At 49.0% G+C, this 21,215-nt stretch overlaps 1 protein-coding gene and 1 long non-coding RNA gene across 4 annotated transcripts in view; one reads left to right on the forward strand and one right to left on the reverse strand.

Annotated features, from left to right (window-relative positions):
• Positions 1-21,215, reverse strand: part of RIN2 (Ras and Rab interactor 2) — a 98,717-nt gene that overhangs the window by 47,590 nt on the left and 29,912 nt on the right. The window contains exon 3 of one of the 3 annotated variants that reach the window (XM_004270414.3): positions 13,751-13,851. The exons of 1 other annotated variant lie outside the window; for it this stretch is intronic. In XM_004270414.3, the coding sequence (XP_004270462.2) occupies positions 13,751-13,851 (101 nt within the window). Of the gene's footprint in view, positions 1-13,350; positions 13,695-13,750; positions 13,852-21,215 lie in introns of those variants that run through there. One more of the 3 variants, XM_033429395.2, reaches the window with a different exon arrangement.
• LOC125961392 (uncharacterized) lies at positions 11,449-19,013 on the forward strand. The gene is made up of 3 exons (XR_007472074.1): positions 11,449-11,814; positions 14,786-14,829; positions 18,251-19,013. It is a non-coding gene; the product is annotated as an uncharacterized LOC125961392 (long non-coding RNA).

Raw genomic sequence — 21,215 nt, forward strand, 5'->3', positions numbered from 1 at the left:
CCCCAGGAATGTGCCCTTTAACCAGCCAGCTTGAAATTTCCTTGCAAGCACTAATAAGATATTCAGCCTGAGAGACCCCTTCTTTTCCCTTAGGAGGGTGACCTTGCCAAAAACAACGAATTCTTTGCTAATAATTTCATGTTTCCATTTCCTCTCTACCTTAAAAAACCTTTCCTTTTCTGCAGCTCTAGGGAGTTCCTTTCTCCTGGCTAGATGGGATGCTTCCTGATTTGAGAATCGTCCAATAAAGCCATTCATGTTCAGAACTGTTTTCCTCTTGCACATCTGAAGCTCTATACCTGTTAAACAGTAACTCACATTCCTCCCTTCCCCCTAGTCCCTGGAAACCACCCTCTACTTTCTGTCCCTATGAATTTCACGACTCTAAATACCTCATATAGGGACCTCCCTGGTGGCGCAGTGGTTAAGAATCCACCTGCCAATGCAGGGGACACGGGTTCAAGCCCTGGTCCGGGAGGATCCCGCGTGCCACGGAGCAGCTGAGCTCGTGCGCCACAACTACTGAGCCTGAGCTCTAAGTAGAATCACGTGGCACTTGTCTTTTCATGACTGACTTATTAAATTTATTTTAAAATAAATGTAACGAGTCAATTTAAAGAAAAACATGAGGTAAATGAAGAGTAAAGATGGTACATGAATAAGGGAAAAATCATGGCACAATCAATGAAGCTTGGGCCGAGACAGTTCAAATGAGAAGAGAATATTTTTCCCGTATTCATCTTCACAAACCCTTCTCTTAGTTTCAAGGGGGAAGGTCATCCTGAGACAAGCATCTATTTGCCTCTGCTCAGCCCCCTCCTTGCTCACGTTCAAGCTGTTCTTGAGTGTCCATAACTGACTCCGACCCGCCTGTCAAAACCAGGCTCAAATCCTGTCCCCAGCGCCCCCCCCACCCCGCCCCGGGCCCCGGCAGCTGCGCTGAATTCCTTCATCCACTGTTTATATGCCTCCGGGGCGCTCACCCCATTTTACTCTGTATCACACGTATCTCTTTCTAGCCTTACTTCATCCCTTGGCCATACTCAGGCCTAATCCTGGGCAGGCGTGGAATAAATGCCTGCTCTGGGCATGACAGGGGTGGGGTAGGAGGTTGATTCCTTGTGACGGAGAAAGGGGAGAAGCTCAGTGGGCAAAGAGAAGTGGGGGACCCTGGGTCTCCATAGCTTCTGCCTGGGTCCCCACTGCACATCCTCTGACTCAGGCCTGTCCTCAGCCAGGCCCCGACAGTAGAATCTGGCCACTGGTTCCTGTCTCAGGAGACAAAGGGTTCTTGTCTCTGTGTTTACCAGGAAATGGGTGGGGAGGGGAAGCAGATACGCCACCCCAAAATACACCACTTTGGCAAGTGGATTGTTTCAAGTTGAAGACTCAGCCCAGCTGACTCAGAGAGAGCCACCTTCCCCTTAACTGCTTGAAAGAACTCGGATAGAGCCCTGGCCAGGAAGAGAGCTACTGGCAAAGGTGACCTTCCATAACAGAAAGACTTCTCTGCATCGCAGACACCTGTTTACCAACACCTGCTCCTCTCGCCTTCCTGTGAACTGTCTTCTCCTCTTTGAAGGAGATCCTGAGCCCTTTCTTAGCTCAGGATGGCACAGAAGACTTGTTTGCTGACCGTCTTTGGGCTTCACGCCTTTAGGGCCCTGTTACGTACAAAATTTGTTTTTCTCCTGTTAAGGTCTTATGTCAATTTAATTACTAGATCAATATAGAAGCTAGAGGGTAGAAAGGAAAGTTTTCCTCCCCTACAGTGGCAAAAATCACCAGAGCCAGCAAGAGCCCCCTGGCCTCTGGCCATCTCAGGGTCTGGGGCGAGAAAAGAAGCAGCCCAAATCCTTCCAGGGCAACAAATCCAAACTTTTAGCGGCTCTGTCCTCACTGCTCGTGTGTTTCCCTCATGGACACCCCCTCCAGCCTCCCATTGAGCAAGAAGGGGTAGACTTTGAGTGTAAAAGTCATTGCTGAGTTTTGGTCTAGAATTGTACTTCCACGCCTGCCAGACAAAGGGCATTGGTGCTAAGCTCTCCAATCAAGGCCCCCCGATACAGAATGCCTCCCCCACCACTGGGGATGAGACTTAGAATTCCAACCAAAGTGGCCGGATGTGCCCCAGCTGGTTGAGCACAGGAGGCATCGGGAGATCCTCCTGGCAGGAAAGCTACCTTTGGTGAAGGAAAGGAAAAACCCAAAGTGGGAACCTCACGCACACATCTCCTGGGGACGTACCATTCATTTATCAGTGGATTCTCATTTACTCAGAATCAAACCCCCCCACTTCCCACACATGTGAACGAGGCAATATCAAGACGCAATGTTTTGGAAGGCACGTGGACCCCGATCCTAGGGTCCGCTAAGCCTCATGATCCTCAGTGGTTTGGGGGGAAGAGCATTTGTAGTCAGACCTGGATCAAAGCCTCAGTTGACTCTTTCTAACTGTGAGGCTTGGGCCCATTACTGCCTGTCCTCCAGTCTCAGTTGCCCCGTCTCTAGAGACGGATTCTTGTTGAAAAAAGGAATCTGTTACTAAAACAAACAAAATCCGAAAAGAGCTGAGTAGAAGAGCCTGGAGCATCTTGAGAACTACGAGTAGATTCTGTTCAGTAGTTTCCAGGATGTCTCTTATTCTCTCCTAATTTTTAGAAATTCAGAAAAAGAAACAAGGCAATGTCTTTTCACTCTAGACTATTCAAATACTATTCTACAGGGAATTCTGTGGCGGCCCAGTGGTTAGGACTCCGCGCTGCTACAGCAGGGGCCCCGGGTTCCGTCCCTGGTCGGGGAACTAAGATCCCGCAAGCCACGTGGTGCGGCCAAAAAAAAAAAAAAAAAGTGAGACTTCCTGAGGATGGCTCCCAGCAGGTGCCTCTAGCTGGGGTGCCCTCCGTCCATCATCAGGGTCGAGTCCCAACCTGGACTCTGGTGCTCGCCATCCTCAACCTCCAGATGGAAAAAAGTAAGGATGGAAAGCTACTTCTCCTGATGTTTCTGTGTCGAAATTTCCAGGCATATCCTCCCTCTCGGGGAGACTCCCTTCCTCGTTCTGCCCGTGTTGAGCCTTCAGCTGCCCCCCAGCCTAACAGAACCTCTTCACGTGATGAACCAGCTGCAATGGCAAGGAAGATGCACCTGGACACGGCCCTCCAGAGGGCTCAGCCTTCCAGCTACAAGAGGCCAGTGTAGAGTTGTCTTCAGAATTAAGGACCAGACAGAAGTCGGAGCCCTGCGTCCACCCTGGCCTTGCTCTTGGAGCAGTAGATCCTTGCCGATGTATCAGAAGGAATCCAAACACACCCCAAATACCAAGAAGTGGCTAAGATGCCAGGCTTGGTGGGAGATGAATCAGGACATCAATAGGTTCTAGAAAAATGTTAGCAGAAAAAGACTCCTCTGTAGAGAGACAGAGAAAACAACAGCTCATCCCAAACAGATCCATCTAATAAAAATTTCTGGCAAAAGGACAAGTTCCAAATTTTTTTTTTTTTTTTTTTGTGGTACGCGGGCCTCTCACTGTTGTGACCTCTCCCGTTGCAGAGCACAGGCTTTATTTATTTAGTTTATTGCCTTCTTTGAGGTCAAAACGCTAGAAATTGATAGAACTGGGCCCAGTCCTGACCTGTGCAGTTTCCCTATACCATGAAAATGGATATTTTCATTCCTCAAGGCCTTTTTGTACCCTTAAACTCTGCAAGGAAAAAGATGAACAGATTTTGGGTCACGGGCTTTATTCCTCAAGGGCTGCTGCTTTCTGGGGGAGGAGGCCTCAACTTCCTCAAAGAGATTTCTAAAAGCACGTGGTAGGAGGATTTTTGTGAAAAGGCTTCATCTACTGAGGACCAGTTGGAGAGAACAGCACAGAAAAGGGAACATTTCCCCTTCGGGGAGGAGGCCCTGCCATTTTCACGACAGGAGAAGGATTTGGTGACTTTGTTTGCTTATGAACTTCCTGCCGTCATCTCTCCAGTGGGAGATGAAAAGGGCAGATATGGGCCAGAGCTGGCAGGGGCCTTCACTCGTTCCTGTAAAACTAAGAAAGGAACAAAGAACCTGTTGTCCTGGGAACGCTTGGAGCTGAAAGCAGGAGCAGGGGCCAGGCCGGCTGGGTCTCGCCCGCTGACCCTGGAGCCCGGGCTGCGGCCAGTGCGGGGTTTCACGGAAAGGCAGCTCTCCTTTGGGTCACACCGCTGTTGTCTCCGAGCTGAACTAAATCACCACTGCATCTAACCGAGCAGATGTTTTGCGGCAGAGTCAACTACCAATGTAGCAGCCAGCCAGGGTCTGTAAAGGCCGAGATGGATCCAACTCCAAAGGATGCCACTGTCAAAATTGTGTGCCCAAGTGCAGTGTGGGCAGGGACGCCAGCCCCAAAACAAAGATGGAATCAACTTCTAGGACACACTGTGCCTTTCCAGGATGATCCAAAACGCCCTCGTAAGTCAGCGAAAATCATGCACGATCTACCACTTGGACGCACAGAAAACACTGGCAGGACACGCAGCCAGGCAAAGAAATAAAATAGCCAACAAGCAATCAGAAGTGGCTCTATCTCAGGCGGTGGTTCATGTAATACTTATTTTTATTTTTTGCACTGTGCTTTCTCCACAATGTACATGTTCTACTTTGCTAATCAAAAAAGAAATCGTTATACACACTACTATATGTAAAATAGATAACTAATAAGGACCTACTGTATAGCACAGGGAACTCTTCTCAACACTATGTAATGACCTATATGGGAAAAGAATTTTAAAAAGAGTGGATATATGTATAATTGATTCACTTTGCTGTACAGCAGAAACTAACATAACATTTAAAATCAACTATACTCCCAATAAAAATTTTTTTAAAAAAAGAAATCTTACATGTTCTTTTTAAAAACCTTCCCCAATATCTCCAATCAAGATGGGCAAAACAGCTGTTTGGGGAACTTGTACTTACACTTGCTCACCTCATTCTTTAAGGCTGAGTCTCATCTTTCCTAAAACCACCTCCTACCTGGAATTACCTGCATTGTCTCCGAGGTCCCCGGGACATCTGGCATAGTCCCCTATTATGTCCTCATTCCATTTTTCAATACTTGTTTACAATTCTTTCTCCCTTAGGTTGGGTAACTCTTCAGGCTCCCCTGAAGAGTTATAGGTATTTTAGCAAATAGCACCCACTCAAGAAATAGTTTCTGTAAATTGAACTTAATTGTTGCTACATTGGTAACAGTGTGAGCAAGGAGTTGGTCAATCCTCATAGAATTCCTTGACACACTGTTCCAGACACTCGTGGTGCCTTGAAATCAGGAAACACCTTAAGGAACTGGGGGCAAATTGATCAAGCTAGTCATAGCAGAATATCCTCGGGACTTCCCTGGTGGCCCAGTGGTAAAGAATCCTCCTTCCAACGCAGGGTATGCAGGTTCGATCCGTGGTCAGGGAACTAAGATCCCACATGCCGCAGGGCAATTAAGCCCGTGCACCACAACTACTGAGCTCACCGCCTCAACTACAGAGCCCACGCGCCACAACTAGAGAGAAGCCCACGCACCGCAACAAAAGATCCCACATGCGTCATCGAAAAATCTGCGTGCCACAACTAAGACCCGACACAGCCAAATAAATAAATTAAAAAAAAAAAAAAGAACATCCTCGATGAGCGTGATAGGTAAATGTCTTACTGCAAAACGGTTACTGCTAATTATGAACAGAGCTATGTCCCTCCAAAGCACCCCACCTGTCCTGCTTCCATTGAAGGCAAGAGGGGCTGTGTCTATGGTGTCCCTTGGGGTGTTTCAGACAAATGGAGTTTCAACTGTTTTCAACCCAAGCAAAGAGCTTCTCTATCCTGTTTGCCATCAGATATTCTTTGAGAGAGAATGTGAACAGGCAAGCACTGACAAATTAGAATTAGTGGAAATGTGCATTAACAATTCTTAGCAATAGATCATGTGTAAGACAAAGCCATAAACTTTGATAACAGCAAACATTTTTTAGAAGGGACCTAAGATACTGAAAGATACACCTAATATTCTGTAGCAAATGATCATTCTGAGCTTCCTGTGTCTGCTGCAGGAAGCAAACCAACCTTTTTGACAGGTGTGGCTGGTTCTAGGCGTGGCCTGCCCTCAGATGCCACAGCATCTGAACGAATGGCCTGAGGTACAGGCAGGTTTCCAGATACGGCAAAAGAGGAAAATGTTTGTTCTTCTGGCTAACACTGCACACAACACAGACACTATGCAAGGAGACAAAATGCAAAGCGAGTTTTGCCTCCAATGACTTGAACTTGCTTCCAAATGACCTCATGAATACATTCTCCAAGATCTTCAGAAGAGCAGAAGTAGCCATAAATCAGAGAAGAATAGTCACTCTGTATGTGACGTTCCAAGAGAAAAAAAATGGAAAGGAATAATATGAAGTCACATTAAATTCTGCGTTTGAAGTTACCGACATTGAGGACATGTATTTATTAAATATGGGAAACCGTACTGGAGGCAGATGTATCCTGAGTTTAAAAGAAGAATTTAAACGCCCATAGTAGCTGTATCAGATTTGGGCACATTCAGTTCTCAGTTATGATGCAGCCAATGGCCTTGGTCAAATCAATTCACGCGATGCTAAATATTTCTGCATGTAAGTACTGAGCAAAGTAAAGGAGAAGAAGCTTAAGAGATGGAGAGAATTTTGTTGGCAGTTCTTTCCTGCTGCAGGTTTATGATTTAAGATTCACAAGCAGAAATAGAAATAATAAAAGGTACATATTTTTTCTCATTATTTCTGGATTATTGTCTCTTTTCATCCCCTCCCCCAAATAATCCTTTCCATAACTTCACAGGTTTCATAAATATCACCCAATGAATTGGCTGTCAGCTCAGAATTCCCCAGGACTTTAGCCTTGAATCTAGACATATGAAAATGGTAAAAGAATGCTCTGTTAAAACTGGAGAGTCAGGGCTTCCCTGGTGGTGCAGTGGTTAAGAATCCACCTGCCAGTGCAGGGGACACGGGTTCGAGCCCTGGTCCGGGAAGATCCCACATGCCGCGGAGCAACTAAGCCCGTGTGCCACAACTACTGAGCCCATGTGTCATAACTACTGAGCCCGCATGCCTAGAGCCCGTGCTCCTCAACAACAGAGGCCAACTCAATAAGAAGCCCACGCACCACAACAAAGAGTAGTCCCTGCTAGCCGCAACTAGAGAAAGCCCGCGCACAGCAACGAAGACCCAACGCAGCCAGAAATAAAATAAAAAACAAAACAGAAAAACTGGAAAGTCCCTAATTCCTGACTCCCAGAGCATTGAGATAAGCACTGAGTCGCAACATACAGGTAATCACACCTGCGTTCATCCGTCATGGTTTCAGAAGCTCTACACCCACACATCCATCCAAATGGCTAGATAGAAAAAGTAGCCGATAGCAAGTATAGATGAGAACAGAGCATTCAGAACTCCCACACACTGTGGGTGGAAGTGCAAATTGACAAAATGACTTTGGAAAACTCCTGGGCACCGTTTACTAATGTGGAATATATAAGCATCCTACAACCAAACAATTCACTCCCATACCCCTAATTGAAGCATGTCACATGTGTTCCCCAAAAGACACGCACAAGAATGTTCACTGCAGCATTATTCAAAATGGTCCCACGCTAGAAACAACGCAAATATCCATCAACAGTAGAATGGATACACAACTTGTGTTGTAGTCACAGAACGGAATACGTGCTGTATGATTCCAGTCACATAAAGTTCAAAAAGAGGCAAAACTAATCGATGGCAATAGAAGGTGGTTACCTTGCCGTGCAGTGTTCAGAAGGGAGCCCCTGGGGGCACTGAGAATGTTCTGTGTCTTGATCTAGGTGCTGTGCTGTGTTTACTTTGTGACAACTCATCAAACTGCGAACTGATGTGTGTGCTTTTTCTTCATCTTGTTTTACTCTGGTGGGACTTTCTGAAATGCAGCACTGAATGCGAGAGGGTTTCATTCAGAAGCCACAGGGCAGCTAACAGGTCCTGGCTGTGCCTCTTCCCCAGACTGTAAGCCACCACTCTCCTCTTCCAATCTCGTGTTCCAACCTCTAGCCAAGTGAAGAAGTGAAGGGCTGTACCAGGGGCGGGCAGTCTGAGTGTCTTGTGGTTTTGCTATCAATGCTGTTGCACAGCTGCTAAGAAGCTTGCAACTTCCCCAGGGACACAGACCCTTCCAGAAGTGGCCAGTGGTGGGGAACGCCTGCTACCCCGTGGCATTGGGCAGGGCTGGCCAAGGGAGTTTTGAATTCTGTGTGTCTGAACTGGGGGGTGGATTGATGGGGGTGGAGTTTCAGGAGCCTGGGCACCCCCAGCCATCCACTTGGGCTGTACAGAGGGGCAGTGACAGCCATCATGACCTGGTCCAGCCGGGATCCCCAGGGGGCCTGCACACCCAGCCGGAGCCTCTTTTAGTGAAGTTGTTTTGCTGGATCCCTCTTTCTACCTGAGGACAAAGGGATCTTTGGAGATGGGCCTCAGTCCAGAGGTGATGAGTCCAGGTGGGGATGCGGGGGGAGCACTGATGACGTGCCTGCCCAGAGACACCCTTCCCCCAACTGCAAAGGGATTGGGAAATCGCGGGGGAAGGAGGGGAAAGTAAAAAGCCTTTATTTTCCCAGACTCTAGTCTTTGGGGGAAAGGGGTGGGGAGAAAGAGGGAATAAGCTGCAGCATTTGGAGAGAGCATCGGCAAGAAACCCGTCAGCCTCCTCCGGGCTTCCCAGCTTCTCTCCAGTAAAACACCAGCAGAGGGCCTGGGGCGGAGCTAATCAGCTGCTCCCTTATTGGTAAACATTACAACAGCCTGTAACTCAGAACTGATGGAGGAAGCATGTCTGGAACACAGCGGGAAGGGGTTCTGGGCCCTCCCTCCGCTTTGCTAGGGAGGAAGTTTAAGGCCTATCACACATCTTCAACTTTTTTTTTTTTTTTTTGCGGTACGCGGGCCTCTCACTGTTGTGGCCTCTCCCGTTGCGGAGCACAGGCTCCGGACGCGCAGGCTCAGCGGCCATGGCTCACGGGCCCAGCCGCTCTGCGGCATGTGGGATCCTCCCGGACCGGGGCACGAACCCGTGTCCGCTGCATCGGCAGGCGGACTCTCAACCACTGCGCCACCAGGGAGGCCCCTTTTTATTTTTTACGCACTAGCTGGGATCCCCTAATGGCTTTACGAGCGTGACGTCTTGTTTCTGCAAGAGGCTTCCGGTGCTTGAATACTTTTAGAATCTCCAAGGGGCCGGCATCTGTCATTTGTCCATTCACCAAACATTTACTGAGTGTATGCCATATGCCAGACACCATTCTGGGCACTGAAAACAGCACTGAACAGAGACCAAATCCCTGCTCTCACAGAGCTTACTTTCTAGTGCTGGGAGTCAGAAGACACATGATTAGGCAAGTGAATCTATGTCAGGTCTGTACAAGTTCTACAAATTAAGATAAAGCCAGGGGCTTCCCTGGTGGCGCAGTGGTTGAGAATCCACCTGCCAATGCAGGGGACATGGGTTTGAGCCCTGGTCTGGGAAGATCCCACATGCCGTGGAGCAACTAAGCCTGTGCACCACAACTACTGAGCCTGTGCTCTAGAGCCCATGACTCACAACTACTGAGCCCACGTGCCGCAACTACTGAAGCCCACGTGCCTAGAGCCCATGCTCTGCAACAAGAGAAGCCACTGCAACAAGAAGCCCGTGCTCTGCAACGAAGAGTAGCCCCCGCTCACCACAACTAGAGAAAGCCCACGCACAGCAACGAAGACCCAGCACAGCCAAAAATAAATAAATAAAATAAATAAATTTATTAAAAAAAAAAGATAAAGCCAGCTAAGGGGACAGAAGAAGGGAAGGTCCATGGGTGATTGCTTCCTGGAGGAGAGGCATTCCAGGCAGAGGGAACAGTAGGTACAAAGGCCGGAGGGGAGGAGCCTGCTTGGCCAGGAGCCGGGGTGCTGGAGCAGACAGATAGAGGGGAAGACACTGTAAGAAGAGCCAGCGAGGACGGGGAGGGATCGGATCCCTTAGGGCTGAAGGATTTTGGTTTTAAATGGAAAACTACTAAAGGGCTTTGAACGGGAGTGCCATGACTTGGATTCAGAGGAACTAAAGTCAGAGCATCCTCTCTGCTGCTTAGATAACAGCCCAGAGAAGGTGGGTCGGTGATGATGAAGCAGAGGCACCAGGCAGGGGTCTACTGCAGTGGTGGTGAGGGGTGGTCCGACCCTGGGTCTATCTTACGGGTAGAACTGCAAGGATCTGGAGGGGGAGGGGAAGGCGGTTATGAGAGAAGAGGCATCAGGGTTGATGCAAGGCCCAAACACCTGGAGGCAGGTTACTGGGATGGGGAAGACCAGGGAAGAAGCAGGTTTGTGAAGGGAAACCGAGGGCTCAGTCTCGGTCTTTGTAAGCTTGAGATGCCGAAGGTCAGGCTGAGTGGGCAGCTGGATGCAAACATCTGGATTCCAAGAGAGGACCAACGTAGGGATAGATACAAGTTGGGAATCACCAACATATAGATAGGATCAAAGCCACAAGCCTGGATGAGATCGCACACAAAGTTACTCTACAGATCTCTCTGTAGACAACATATTGTACTTACCACGTGCCAACACTGTGCTAACAATAAGTCCTTTACAGCTATTGACTCAATCGTCCTGACAACTCGGAGGTAAAGCTCCGCTATTATCCCCATCTTACTGATGTGGACACTAAGGCACTTCCTCAGAGAGACAAGGGGACAGTGCAGAGGCCTCTGGGTACTCCAGGGTCAGGAGGGCAGGGAGACCAGGAGGAACCAGCCGGGACAGTAGAGGCAGTGGCAGGTGAGGTGAGAGGAAACCAGGCAGCATGGTGTCCCCAAAGCCCACAGGTGTCCCTGCAGGGGACAGGAGGTGGAAGCTGACCACTGGATGGAAGAAAGGGACAGCTTTGCTTTCACTAACCCGGTTCTGAAATTACTTTCCTCCCATTTCGAATGCAGGCAACAAATCCCAGTAGTTCTCTCAGCCCCTGAGACTCTGTCACCAGCAGCAGCCCTAGGTGCTTTCACCGTCGGTGCAGAAGTACCCTGTGTGCTCATCTCTGCTTCCAGATGACAGCAGTTCCTAGACCCACAGCCTCACTTGGCTTTTTAACGTGTCAGTAAAGAAGTACCTATGCTGTGAAATCACACATGTTAAAAATCTGACCCTTAGGGCTTCCCTGGTGGCGCAGTGGTTGAGAGTTCGCCTGCCGATGCAGGGGACACGGGTTCGTGCCCCGGTCCGGGAAGATCCTACATGCCGCGGAGCAGCTAGGCCCGTGAGCCATGGCCGCTGAGCCTGCGCGTCCGGAGCCTGTGCTCCGCGATGGGAGAGGCCACAACAGTGAGAGGCCCGCATACCGCAAAAAAAAAAAAAAAAAAAAAAAAAAAAAAAAAATCTGACCCTTGTATCCCAATACAACTCTTTCCCCTGTCAGCCTACATATTTTATACCATGCATTTAAAATACCCTGAGAAGGGGTTCATGACACCAGGAAAGGTTTAAAGATCTCCAGCTCATCTCAATATTAACCACAGGTGAACAACCAAAAGCCACCGCAGGTTGGGGAACAGCAACCTAACCTAGGGCGCCAGCTTGGCACTTAACCTCGGATTCCACAAGCTAAGGAAGCCCAGACACTTCCTGATGACTGTGTCTGGGGCAGGTAAGGTTAGATCACAGCTCACAGGCACCCCCACCAAGGACGATGCCACGAAGACGACTGTGACGCATCCCTGCGGCCACCAGAACGTGCCCAGCCCAGGTATGGGGGATGGGCAGGGAATTGCTTCTTCTCTCTCCTGGGGTCTCACTTGAGATGACTCTGCTACCCCTACTCCTTCTCCTTCCCTCTCGTCTGCCCTTTGGGCTGCTCGGTGCCAGGCTGACCTGCTGTTTCCCTGTGACCACAGCTCTGCTCTGCCTTCACTTTGGAAGCAACTCAGAGTGTTCCTCATCATACCCTGCCCCCGTCATCTGGCTCTCCTGACTTCTCTGCTGGGCAAAGTGGAGGGGTTAAAACAAAGTCACTGTTCCACGCTTCCGAACAATCAATGAGAGACCCCAGCACAGGAGCCACAGCCTCCTCAGGCTGGCTTTTTTCCATGTCACGTGGGTCCCACACCAGCAGAACGAGGGTCATGAGGGAGCTTTCCTTTATAGGGTCATTAGGAGATTCAATGAGTTGGCAGCTGTAATGCACTTACAACAGTGGCTGGCACGTGGTAAACACCACATAGATCGTTAAATAAAGACAAGCTTGACTTTTCTGATTCCCATTTAAAAAAAAACAAGGAAAACGCCTTTTAAAATTCATAAATTCAGTGTTAACCAACAGAGCATTCAAGAATAACTGACATTAACCTGGGGAAAAAAAAAGGTATGGTGGAATGCTTACAGTCACTCTTAAATTTGAAAAGCTTAAAGGAGATGTTAAGGGTAAAGAGAGATCCTCTGGCTAAAAGTTCCAAGAGTTTGGAACTACTCTGAACATGGAGCAGAAAATCTCTAATCAAAGATCATTGTGCATTTGTCTAGTTTATGGGGAAAAAAATGAAACCACCAAAGCTGTTCACACCGAGATCAAGGGGAATCACACAATACCACGGCGAGGACCACCTGGTCTACCTCCGTCGTTTTTGTAGGAAGGAGAGGAAATGGAAGGCACGAGAATTTTCCACGGCTAAGGGGGAAATTCTCCAGAGACGCAGGGTGTGGAAGTACCATCTCCCAGCTGCAGGGTGCCTCGCGGGGACTGCCAGCTCTCCCCTCCTCCAGGGCAGGAACAAGTCTGGCTGGTTTGAAACTTGCCTGGATAACCAGAACCTGGTTCGTCTGCCTCTGCAGGACCCCTCCTGCCCGTCTCATGACTTGCAAGCAAAACCAACTCTGCAGATCTCACCCTTGCCCTGCACCCACCAGGCAACCTCGACTCCATTTCCCGAGAAAAGGGGGAAGCTGACAATGAATCTGGCCTCCGGGGCAGCAAGTGTCCATGCCGTTTCTGTACTGCTTATGCTCTGTTGTCCTTGCTAGAAATGAACTAGAGCCTCCAAGAGCTGGAAGAGGTTTGGGGGAATCTCCTCCGCCTGCCCCCCACCCCGACCTCTGCACCCCCATTCTGCAGAAAAAGCCAGTCCCTACCTACCTACCTACCTAGACCACGTGCAATGTGAACACATTGTAACACATCTAACCAGTGCCTTCCTTAATCACTCACAACCACATCCGATTTCCAATACGCTGGGCTGGATCGCATTTCAGGCTAAGGGCCACGGAAGGGGCTGGGGTGTTTTCTGACCTGAGAATGCAAAACGAGTCCATCCTCTTTAGTGCTCCCTTTAAACCTTCTGGAGACTGACACGGGCTACACTGAATTCTACTTTGCACACGGAGGATCCCACTGCGTTACCGTTTCCATCACTGTGAGTAGGTGGATGTGACAGACAGAACTTTAGCTTTCCAGGTTCTGATGCCAGGAGGAATGGAGAAGGTGTAAAATTCAAGTGCCTTCACAGGGCTTAACGGGAACCCAGACAACTGGTTCCTAGGCCACTCCCACCTCCTACAGAGAGCTTCTTCTGGAGCGGCTACCACACCCCCAGCTCCCAAACCTGAGGGGTGACCGGAACGGCAGTCCTCGTGGCTAACAGGCTCACGTCGCCCCCATCACGCGCCCGACGCCTAATCGCCTCGGTCACCTGTGGGCTTCTGTGGGTCCCAGGCCATTTTCCAGGCTGACATCTGTCTGCACCATCTCCTGTTTCAGTTCTCCAATCTCCGAGGCGATTGTGTCAATGAGCTATTCAAAGACAAAAATAGTGTGACGTCAGGAAGTGGAAGAGGCGTGTGCAGAGCTGGGCAGCTCCAGCCGCTGCAATAGGAGCACAGAGATGACCACCTTTTTTTCTTTTTTTTTAAATCCTGGCTTCGTGAATTTCCTTTACCCAGCTGCGGGGGGGGGGGGGGGCACAAAATAGAGAGGGAGGGAGCAGCTTCTTAGAAAGAGGAAGAACTTAGGTTTCGGTATCACCCTAATAAAAAAATATTGACACCCAGTTTGGCTTCTCAACATGACTACAAAGAGGAATAAGTAAATCTTGGCAAAACCAGGCAGGCCTCAAAATTCCTATTGCCAAAGTGAAAACTCCTAAAGGATGCCCTGGGTTAAAATGTATACCATCCTTATTCTGGTTACAGAAAGAAGCCTATTTCAAAGATATATACACTTGGCAAATCAATTTCCAATGACTTTAATTTATTTCTCGTCTTATTCTTTGCTTTCTTGCTTTCTTTTTTCTTTCTTTCTTTCTTTTTTTTTTTTTGATGAGAAGATTGTTAGGGGAAAGGGAAGAGAGAGGGTTGTGTGGGGCTGGGAGCAGGTGTGTGGGCAGTCAGGGAGCCACAGGGGGAAGAGATGGGTAAATGTGTCCTCTTCTTGGAAAAGACTTGTGTGGGCTCGCATTCCCCGCCCACATGCCTGGAAGAGGCTACATCTGACCCTGAAGTTTGGTGTGAATTCTTGAGCACCCCCAACTGCTCATTCAAAAGCATCTTCACTGGTGCTAACCCGGCTCTGCGTGTGTGGAACAGAGGCTCTCAAAGTGTCACTGCTCATCCATTTTTTTAAAATATAGTTAATTATTTCACATAAATGTTACTTATGTCAACATGTAATCAATTACTGTTTTAAAATAAATATTTAAAATTTTTTCTTCATTTATTTCGTAATACAGCAAGTCCGCTACATACGAATGAGTTCCATTCCGAGAGCGTGTTGGTAAGTCCAATTTGTTTGCTAAGTCCAACAAAGTTAGCCTAGGGACCCAACTAACACAATTGGCTATATACCGCTGCTTTTACGCTTGCTTCCGGACATCCTGGGCTTGAAATAAAGATACTGTACTACTGCACTCTATACAGTACTGTACAGTAAAGTACACAAAAGCACAACCACTTCTAGAGGATGCATGCACATGACAATGTACACCAGACACGTGAACTAACGTATGTGACTGGACGTGCGAACGCACGTTTGCATCTTTGAAAGTTCGCAACTTGAAGGTTCGTATGTAGGGGACTTACGGTACAGCAGGTATCTATAGATATAATACACATGAACACAAGCAGTTTGTAGGGCCCTTCATAATTTTTTAACAGTGTGAAGGGGTCCTGGGGTTTATAAAACGCTTGAGAATCACTGTTTTGGCTAAAGACAGGTGTCGTCTTGCCTCAAGCAGCTTTCATCCCACCCAGACTCTGGGAGCAATTTCATTTTGAGCCTAGAGACTGTTCCAAAATGTTGACGTCCATCTATTCATTCATTCATTCATAACTTTATGGCTACCCACTTCCTGCCATGCACTGCAAGTGTAGAGTAGGGTTGACAGTCCTCACGGAGATGATATTCTGGTGGGACACAGACCAGAGCACTGAGCACTGAGACGTTCCAGAATGAAAAGAGAGTCAAGTGATGCTGCAGGGAGCAGCTAAAGGGCCACCCTAGCTATGGCGGGGTGGTCAGGACAGGTCTTCCGGGAAGTGATGGAGCCCTGAATGACAAGGGAGCCATGAAAAGATCAAGGGAAGAGCCATCCACACAGAGTCCCAGAGGTTAGGGAGGCATGTGGAAGGGTGCAGTCTGCCTGCGACCAGACCTTGTCCGCCTTCTAGATCATGGTACCCTTGGATTTGAGTTTTCAACTGAGAACCATTGGAGGGCTTTAGTGGGGGAACGGCATTTTACCTGTTTTATGTTCTAAAAAGATCCCCTTGACTGTTGGTTAGAGACGGTTTGTAAGGAGAAGCAGCAAAACTAGTTAGGAGGCAACTGCAATGGTCCGGCCAAGAGGTGAGGGTGGCTTTGGTCAAAGTGGTAGCAGAGGAATTAGAAAGAAGGGGGGAAATCCAGGAACAACTGGACACGGAAATTAATGTACGTTGATGGGCTGAACGTGGCGGTGGGGAAAGAGAAGAGTCAAGGACAACTCCTAAGTTGTTGGCTTGAGCAATTAGATGACAGCGCCCTTGACTGAGCTGGGAAAAAAGGGGGAAGGATTAGATTTGAGGAGGAAATCAAGCTGGACACTGCGCAGGTTAAGGTTTTTTTTTTTTTGCGGTACGCGGGCCTCTCACTGTTGTGGCCTCTCCTGTTGCGGAGCACAGGCTCCGGATGCGCAGGCTCAGCGGCCATGGCTCACGGGCCCAGCCGCTCCGCGGCATGTGGGATCCTCCCGGACCGGGGCACGGACCCGTGTCCCCTGCATCGGCAGACGGACCCTCAACCACTGCGCCACCAGGGAAACCCCAGGTTAAGCTTTAACTGAGTTGCTTATTGGCCATCAATTAAATGTATTAAGTGGCTTTTGATATGAAGGGTGGAACAACCTGTACGTTTGGAAGTCACTGGAATAGGTGTTACTGTTTCAAAGTCCTGTGACAAGGAGAGATTACCTACGGGGGTGGGGAAGTTAGAGAAGGAGCCCCAGCAAACAGCTCTGTGCACTCCCAATACTTAGAGGTCAGGGGACAGGAGACCAGCCAAGTCCATCCCCTTCGTGTGTGACTGGGGTGCAGGCTGTAGGTGGAGCTTCTGGAAGCACCGGGGCCTTGGGAGAGAAGACCAGGAGACCTTTTACACACAGTCCAGGGGCACAGATTAAAAAGTCTGACAATGCCAAACACTCGAGGACGTGGGGAAACAAACCCCCACGTGTTGCTGGAGGAGCATTTGGAGAGCACTTTGGAGAGTGACGTGCAGTTTCTTGTAGAGCTGGAGATACACAGACCTGCATACGTACTACATACGAGAGAAACTCGTGCACATGGGTACAGGGAGACCTTGAGAAGAATATTGGCTGTACCGCCATTTGTAAGAAAACCAGATTATACGCACCTAAATGTCCATCAATTGGAGAATGGATAAATGGAGGGATAGAATACTACGTGGCAGTTAAAATTAATGAACCAGATTATATGAATCAACACATATATAGACACAAAAGCTCAAACAAGTTTTCATAAAAGCGAAAACAAAAAAGGTTGAAAAGGATTACATTCAGTACATGAGGTTTAAAACCAGGCAAAATTGTACTATTGAGGGTTTGTAGATATACACATAAATAAAGACAACTGCAAGATGCAGTACAGGGTTATCTTCCTAAACCTCAGGAAGAGAAGTGGATGGAGGTGAGCACAGGTAGAGGGGCTCAACCTCTGGCAACTTTTCATTTCTGAAAGCAAAATGACAAAATGATGAGATTTGACGGAGCTAGTGATGTGTGTTTTAGTATCATGTGTGATCTCCTGTATGTTTAAACGACTTCATCATCAAAATTATTAGGAAAATAAGAAAAAGGGTGGATGCATATGAAAATGGAAAAAGGACGAACTAAAACGGTGGGAGGAGTGGGGTGAGCTTGGTAGGTCCCCCCTCCCATTCTAGGCCGTGGCTGGGGTCCTGGACAGGAGCGCCACACACAGCCCATGAGGGACACACAGGACAGACAGGTCTGCCCTGGGGAGGCCCAGCCTCGGGCTCGGGCAAGCCTCGGCCTCCGGCAAACCTCGGAGGAAAGATTCCCACTGCAGCACATTCAGCCTCTCCGCCCTCAGTCCCCTTCACGGCCACAACTGTGATCTGAATGTCAAAATTCCCAAATGGCTTTCCCCAGGAAAAGCAGCTGACCCGCTCCGGCCAGGCTGTTTTTTCCCAAACACACACTACAAACTGTGGTTGCCACTCAGCCGCACTTGGATGGCAAATCACAGGTAATACTGCTTATCTGTAAGGCAGAGGGAGGCGTAGTGCTCCCAAGACACAAAGGTGGGTGATGACAGAGGTTGCCCCTGGCTGGATGGCTATGGGACTCTTCAGGCCGGATGAGGGCTTTTTCAGCCCCTCCATCCCTTTCGACCCCAACTCATCCGCCTGACAGCACAGATTTACCCGACAAATGGAGCAGAGGCTAGGGGTCCAGAGCCAGGCCTGCCTCTGAGTGACCTGTTTATACGCCAGCCAGGCCCCTCCAAAAGTAAGAGTCATCCTGAAATCTCTGCCACCCCCTGAGGTCGGCCCAGATGTCACTGATGGGATTTGAGCTGTTCCCCACATTGTCCCCAGATACACGTGTGTGTGTGTGTGACTGGTTTTAATTCCTGCAGATGTTTGACCTCAACCCTGTGCTCTCATGTTCTTCCAGATTTGAGGCCTTGAGGGCAAACAGAGAAAACTTACCACCCACCAAAGGGGACCAGTTTGAACCTAAGTTTTAGCCTTTTCCCATGTTAAAGCCAACAGTGGTTTCAACGTATGCGCTTTATCCAAGTCAGTGCTGCCTCATCAAAATTTCTCCAAACCCACTTACACAACCCGAAACCCCAACACATCCTGGTCCCTGTCGAGAATTCCTTCAAGGGGGAAGGGGCTGCCTAAGCACGTGCCAAGCTGGGAAGCCAGCGCTTCTGTCCACAACCCTGATTGGCCGCCCAGGACATGCCGTGGACACCTGGGAAGGAGGCAACAGAGCCAAAGGGCTGTTCTTCAGTGAATCTTCTCCAGAGATGGGCCATCAGGTTTCAGGGCACTGAGCTGGTGAGACAGTAGTTCTTGCACCAAAACACAGCAGGTGTGATCCACCTCTCCAGAAAGCTCCACAGGCAGTGACACAGTCAGAGCACGGCAGAGACGCCCTGATAGAGCCAGGGCACTGTCTGTGTCCGCCACGCCCCTTGGGGAGACGGGGCTGGTGTGCTGGACATACCAGCAGGACGAGCCCTTCTGCAGCCGCCTCAGGGGTACCAAGCCAGGGGTTGGGTCTCTGGGTCCCTCCCTCATTCTGCTCAGAAAGCCAGCACCCCGGGGCACCAAAACAAAGCACAGGAAGTGCTCACCTAGGCGATTTTCACACTCTCCCGGCAGCCAGGCCAAGGGCAGGAGAAGAATTCGGGAAGTCCCAGGTTCTTTCCCGACATCACACCCAGGACTCGGCCTGGACAAGGCGGGACCTGCCGGGCTCTAGCCTGGCACAGGAGTCTACACTGATGTGGACCACTCTGTAATCATTCTGGGTAACGTCCCAGTCGGCGGGAAGCTCACCTTCGGGGCCACACTTCCAGCAGCAGGCGGGCACAGTGTGGAGGCAGCCAGCTTCCAGCCACTCCCGGGTGGTCTGGCAGCAAGGAGGGGTGGTGAGCGCCCCAGCTTGGGCTCGGAAAGACCTGCCTTCAAATCCCACCTCGGCCCCCTGTCAGCTGAGTCCTGAACCCATCTGGGCCCACTCATCCCTGGACCTTGGATGCTTTGGGGGAGAGAGTTGGATGATTAAATAGGATGATGACATTAAAACATCCTGCAGCATGCCCCTAAATGCTCTCGCATTCTCTTCCTAGTTAAATCCTCTCTTTCTATCAATGGTGACCTGCTAGGAAGCAGAGAGCTGATAAAACTGACACTTAAAACGGACTCACACACCTCCCAGCCTGCAAAGAGGCCATTTCATCCCCAGCAGCCGACAGGATCTACAAAAGACCAGTGTTCGCAGACTCCAACCCTCCTTCTGCCTGTCTGCCCAGAAGTCTCTCATCTCGAGATCTGCCCACTAGATGTCAATTTCCACCACCGACCGGGAGAGAAGCTGCTGTCTGCCACCCCTGCTTGCAGGGCAGCCTGGAGGGAGGGAAAAGGGAGGGACTCCAAACCTTGTTTTCTTTCTTTCAGGGTTAGATAAAAGGAGAAAAATTCTCTTGAAGGTCAAGCAAAAATAAAACGAGAAAGTACTTATAGAGCAAGTTCTGATACAGCGCTCTTGGAATTCCAGGACCAACTCAGGAATGTTACCCGTGGTTCTGAAAAGGATGTACCACTGAAAGATGAAGACTTGAAACCTAGGGTGTGGGAAAAGTCAAGTGCTTGGCCCTTAGCCACGGAATTTCTATTCCCCAAGTGCATCAACTTGGCCTTGGGGTGTGATTGGCCTTTACAATCCTATCAGCTTTGTGGGATTAGACCCAACTCCAGGTCCTGAACAACCACTGACCCTGACAACTGCCTTTCCTGTCTGCTTCTGCTGAGCTGGAGAAGGCTCCCGGTCTTGCGGGCACACCCTGGAGTTTTTCTGAAGCAGTCTGGAAAATAATGGACTTCCTACAAACTTTCAAATGATCTTTGCCCCCAGGAACCGTCACCATGGAAACCAAGAAGTAACGAAAGCTGCTTCCCTTCACCTGCAGAGGAGTGTCTGGGGAATAATGTTGGAGCATCTCGGAACCTTGCCCTTTTCTTTGTTTTGCTTTTACTCTGTGTGTGTCACGTCTCCCAAGAGTGTTTGCATTTACATTTTTGAAATTTAATTAAAATTACAAACATAATACATTCCCATGAAAAACACAGATTATGGTAGTTGTAGATGAAGAGTGTTGCCTGTCATATCAGTAAACAAAGGATGTCAGGGCCATCAGGCCAGCAGCCACTGCAGTTCCCTGCCTGTGCACCCTGAGGGGACTCAACACAGCGTAGTGTCCCTAGATAGCTAGGCGCATTCCGAGGAATGATGTCCATGAGCCCAGACTCTTGCATCTTTCCCAGAGGAAAGTGCTAAATTCATTAATTTGAGATGTCTGTTTTTTCTTTAATGAACAGTAATCTTTTGATGTTCGGACTACTTGTTCTTTTTTGTAAAAACTCCTATATATCTGGCTCCTCCCTGACCTCTCTGGAACAGTCCCTCAGAGTTATCGCCTCAGGATGTCCACCGAATAAAATATAATTCTCAACTTTTAGGTTGTGCATTTTTTTCAGTCCACATAGTTAAAACTAATCTCCCTCAGGACCTCCCTGGCAGTCCAGTGGTTAAAGACTCCACGCTCCCAATGCAGGGGGCATGGGTTCGATCCCTGGCCGGGGAACTAAGATCCTGCATGTCGCATGGCGCAGCCACAAACAATCAAAACTAACCTCCCTGGACTAACACCTATAATCCCACCTACTCAGAAGGAACCACAACGATCAGTTTTGTACGTATCGCTCTTGAATGTTATCACTGTGTGCTTTTTCTACCAGATGGAATCGTACTGACGTATTGTCCTATACCTTGTCTACACTCATTTCACCCAAGGAAATCTTGTAGGATTTATCCATGTTGATACACGAAACCTTGGTTCATTCAT

Source organism: Orcinus orca, chromosome 16 (genome assembly GCF_937001465.1).
Source record: "Orcinus orca chromosome 16, mOrcOrc1.1, whole genome shotgun sequence".
NCBI lineage: Eukaryota > Metazoa > Chordata > Mammalia > Artiodactyla > Delphinidae > Orcinus > Orcinus orca.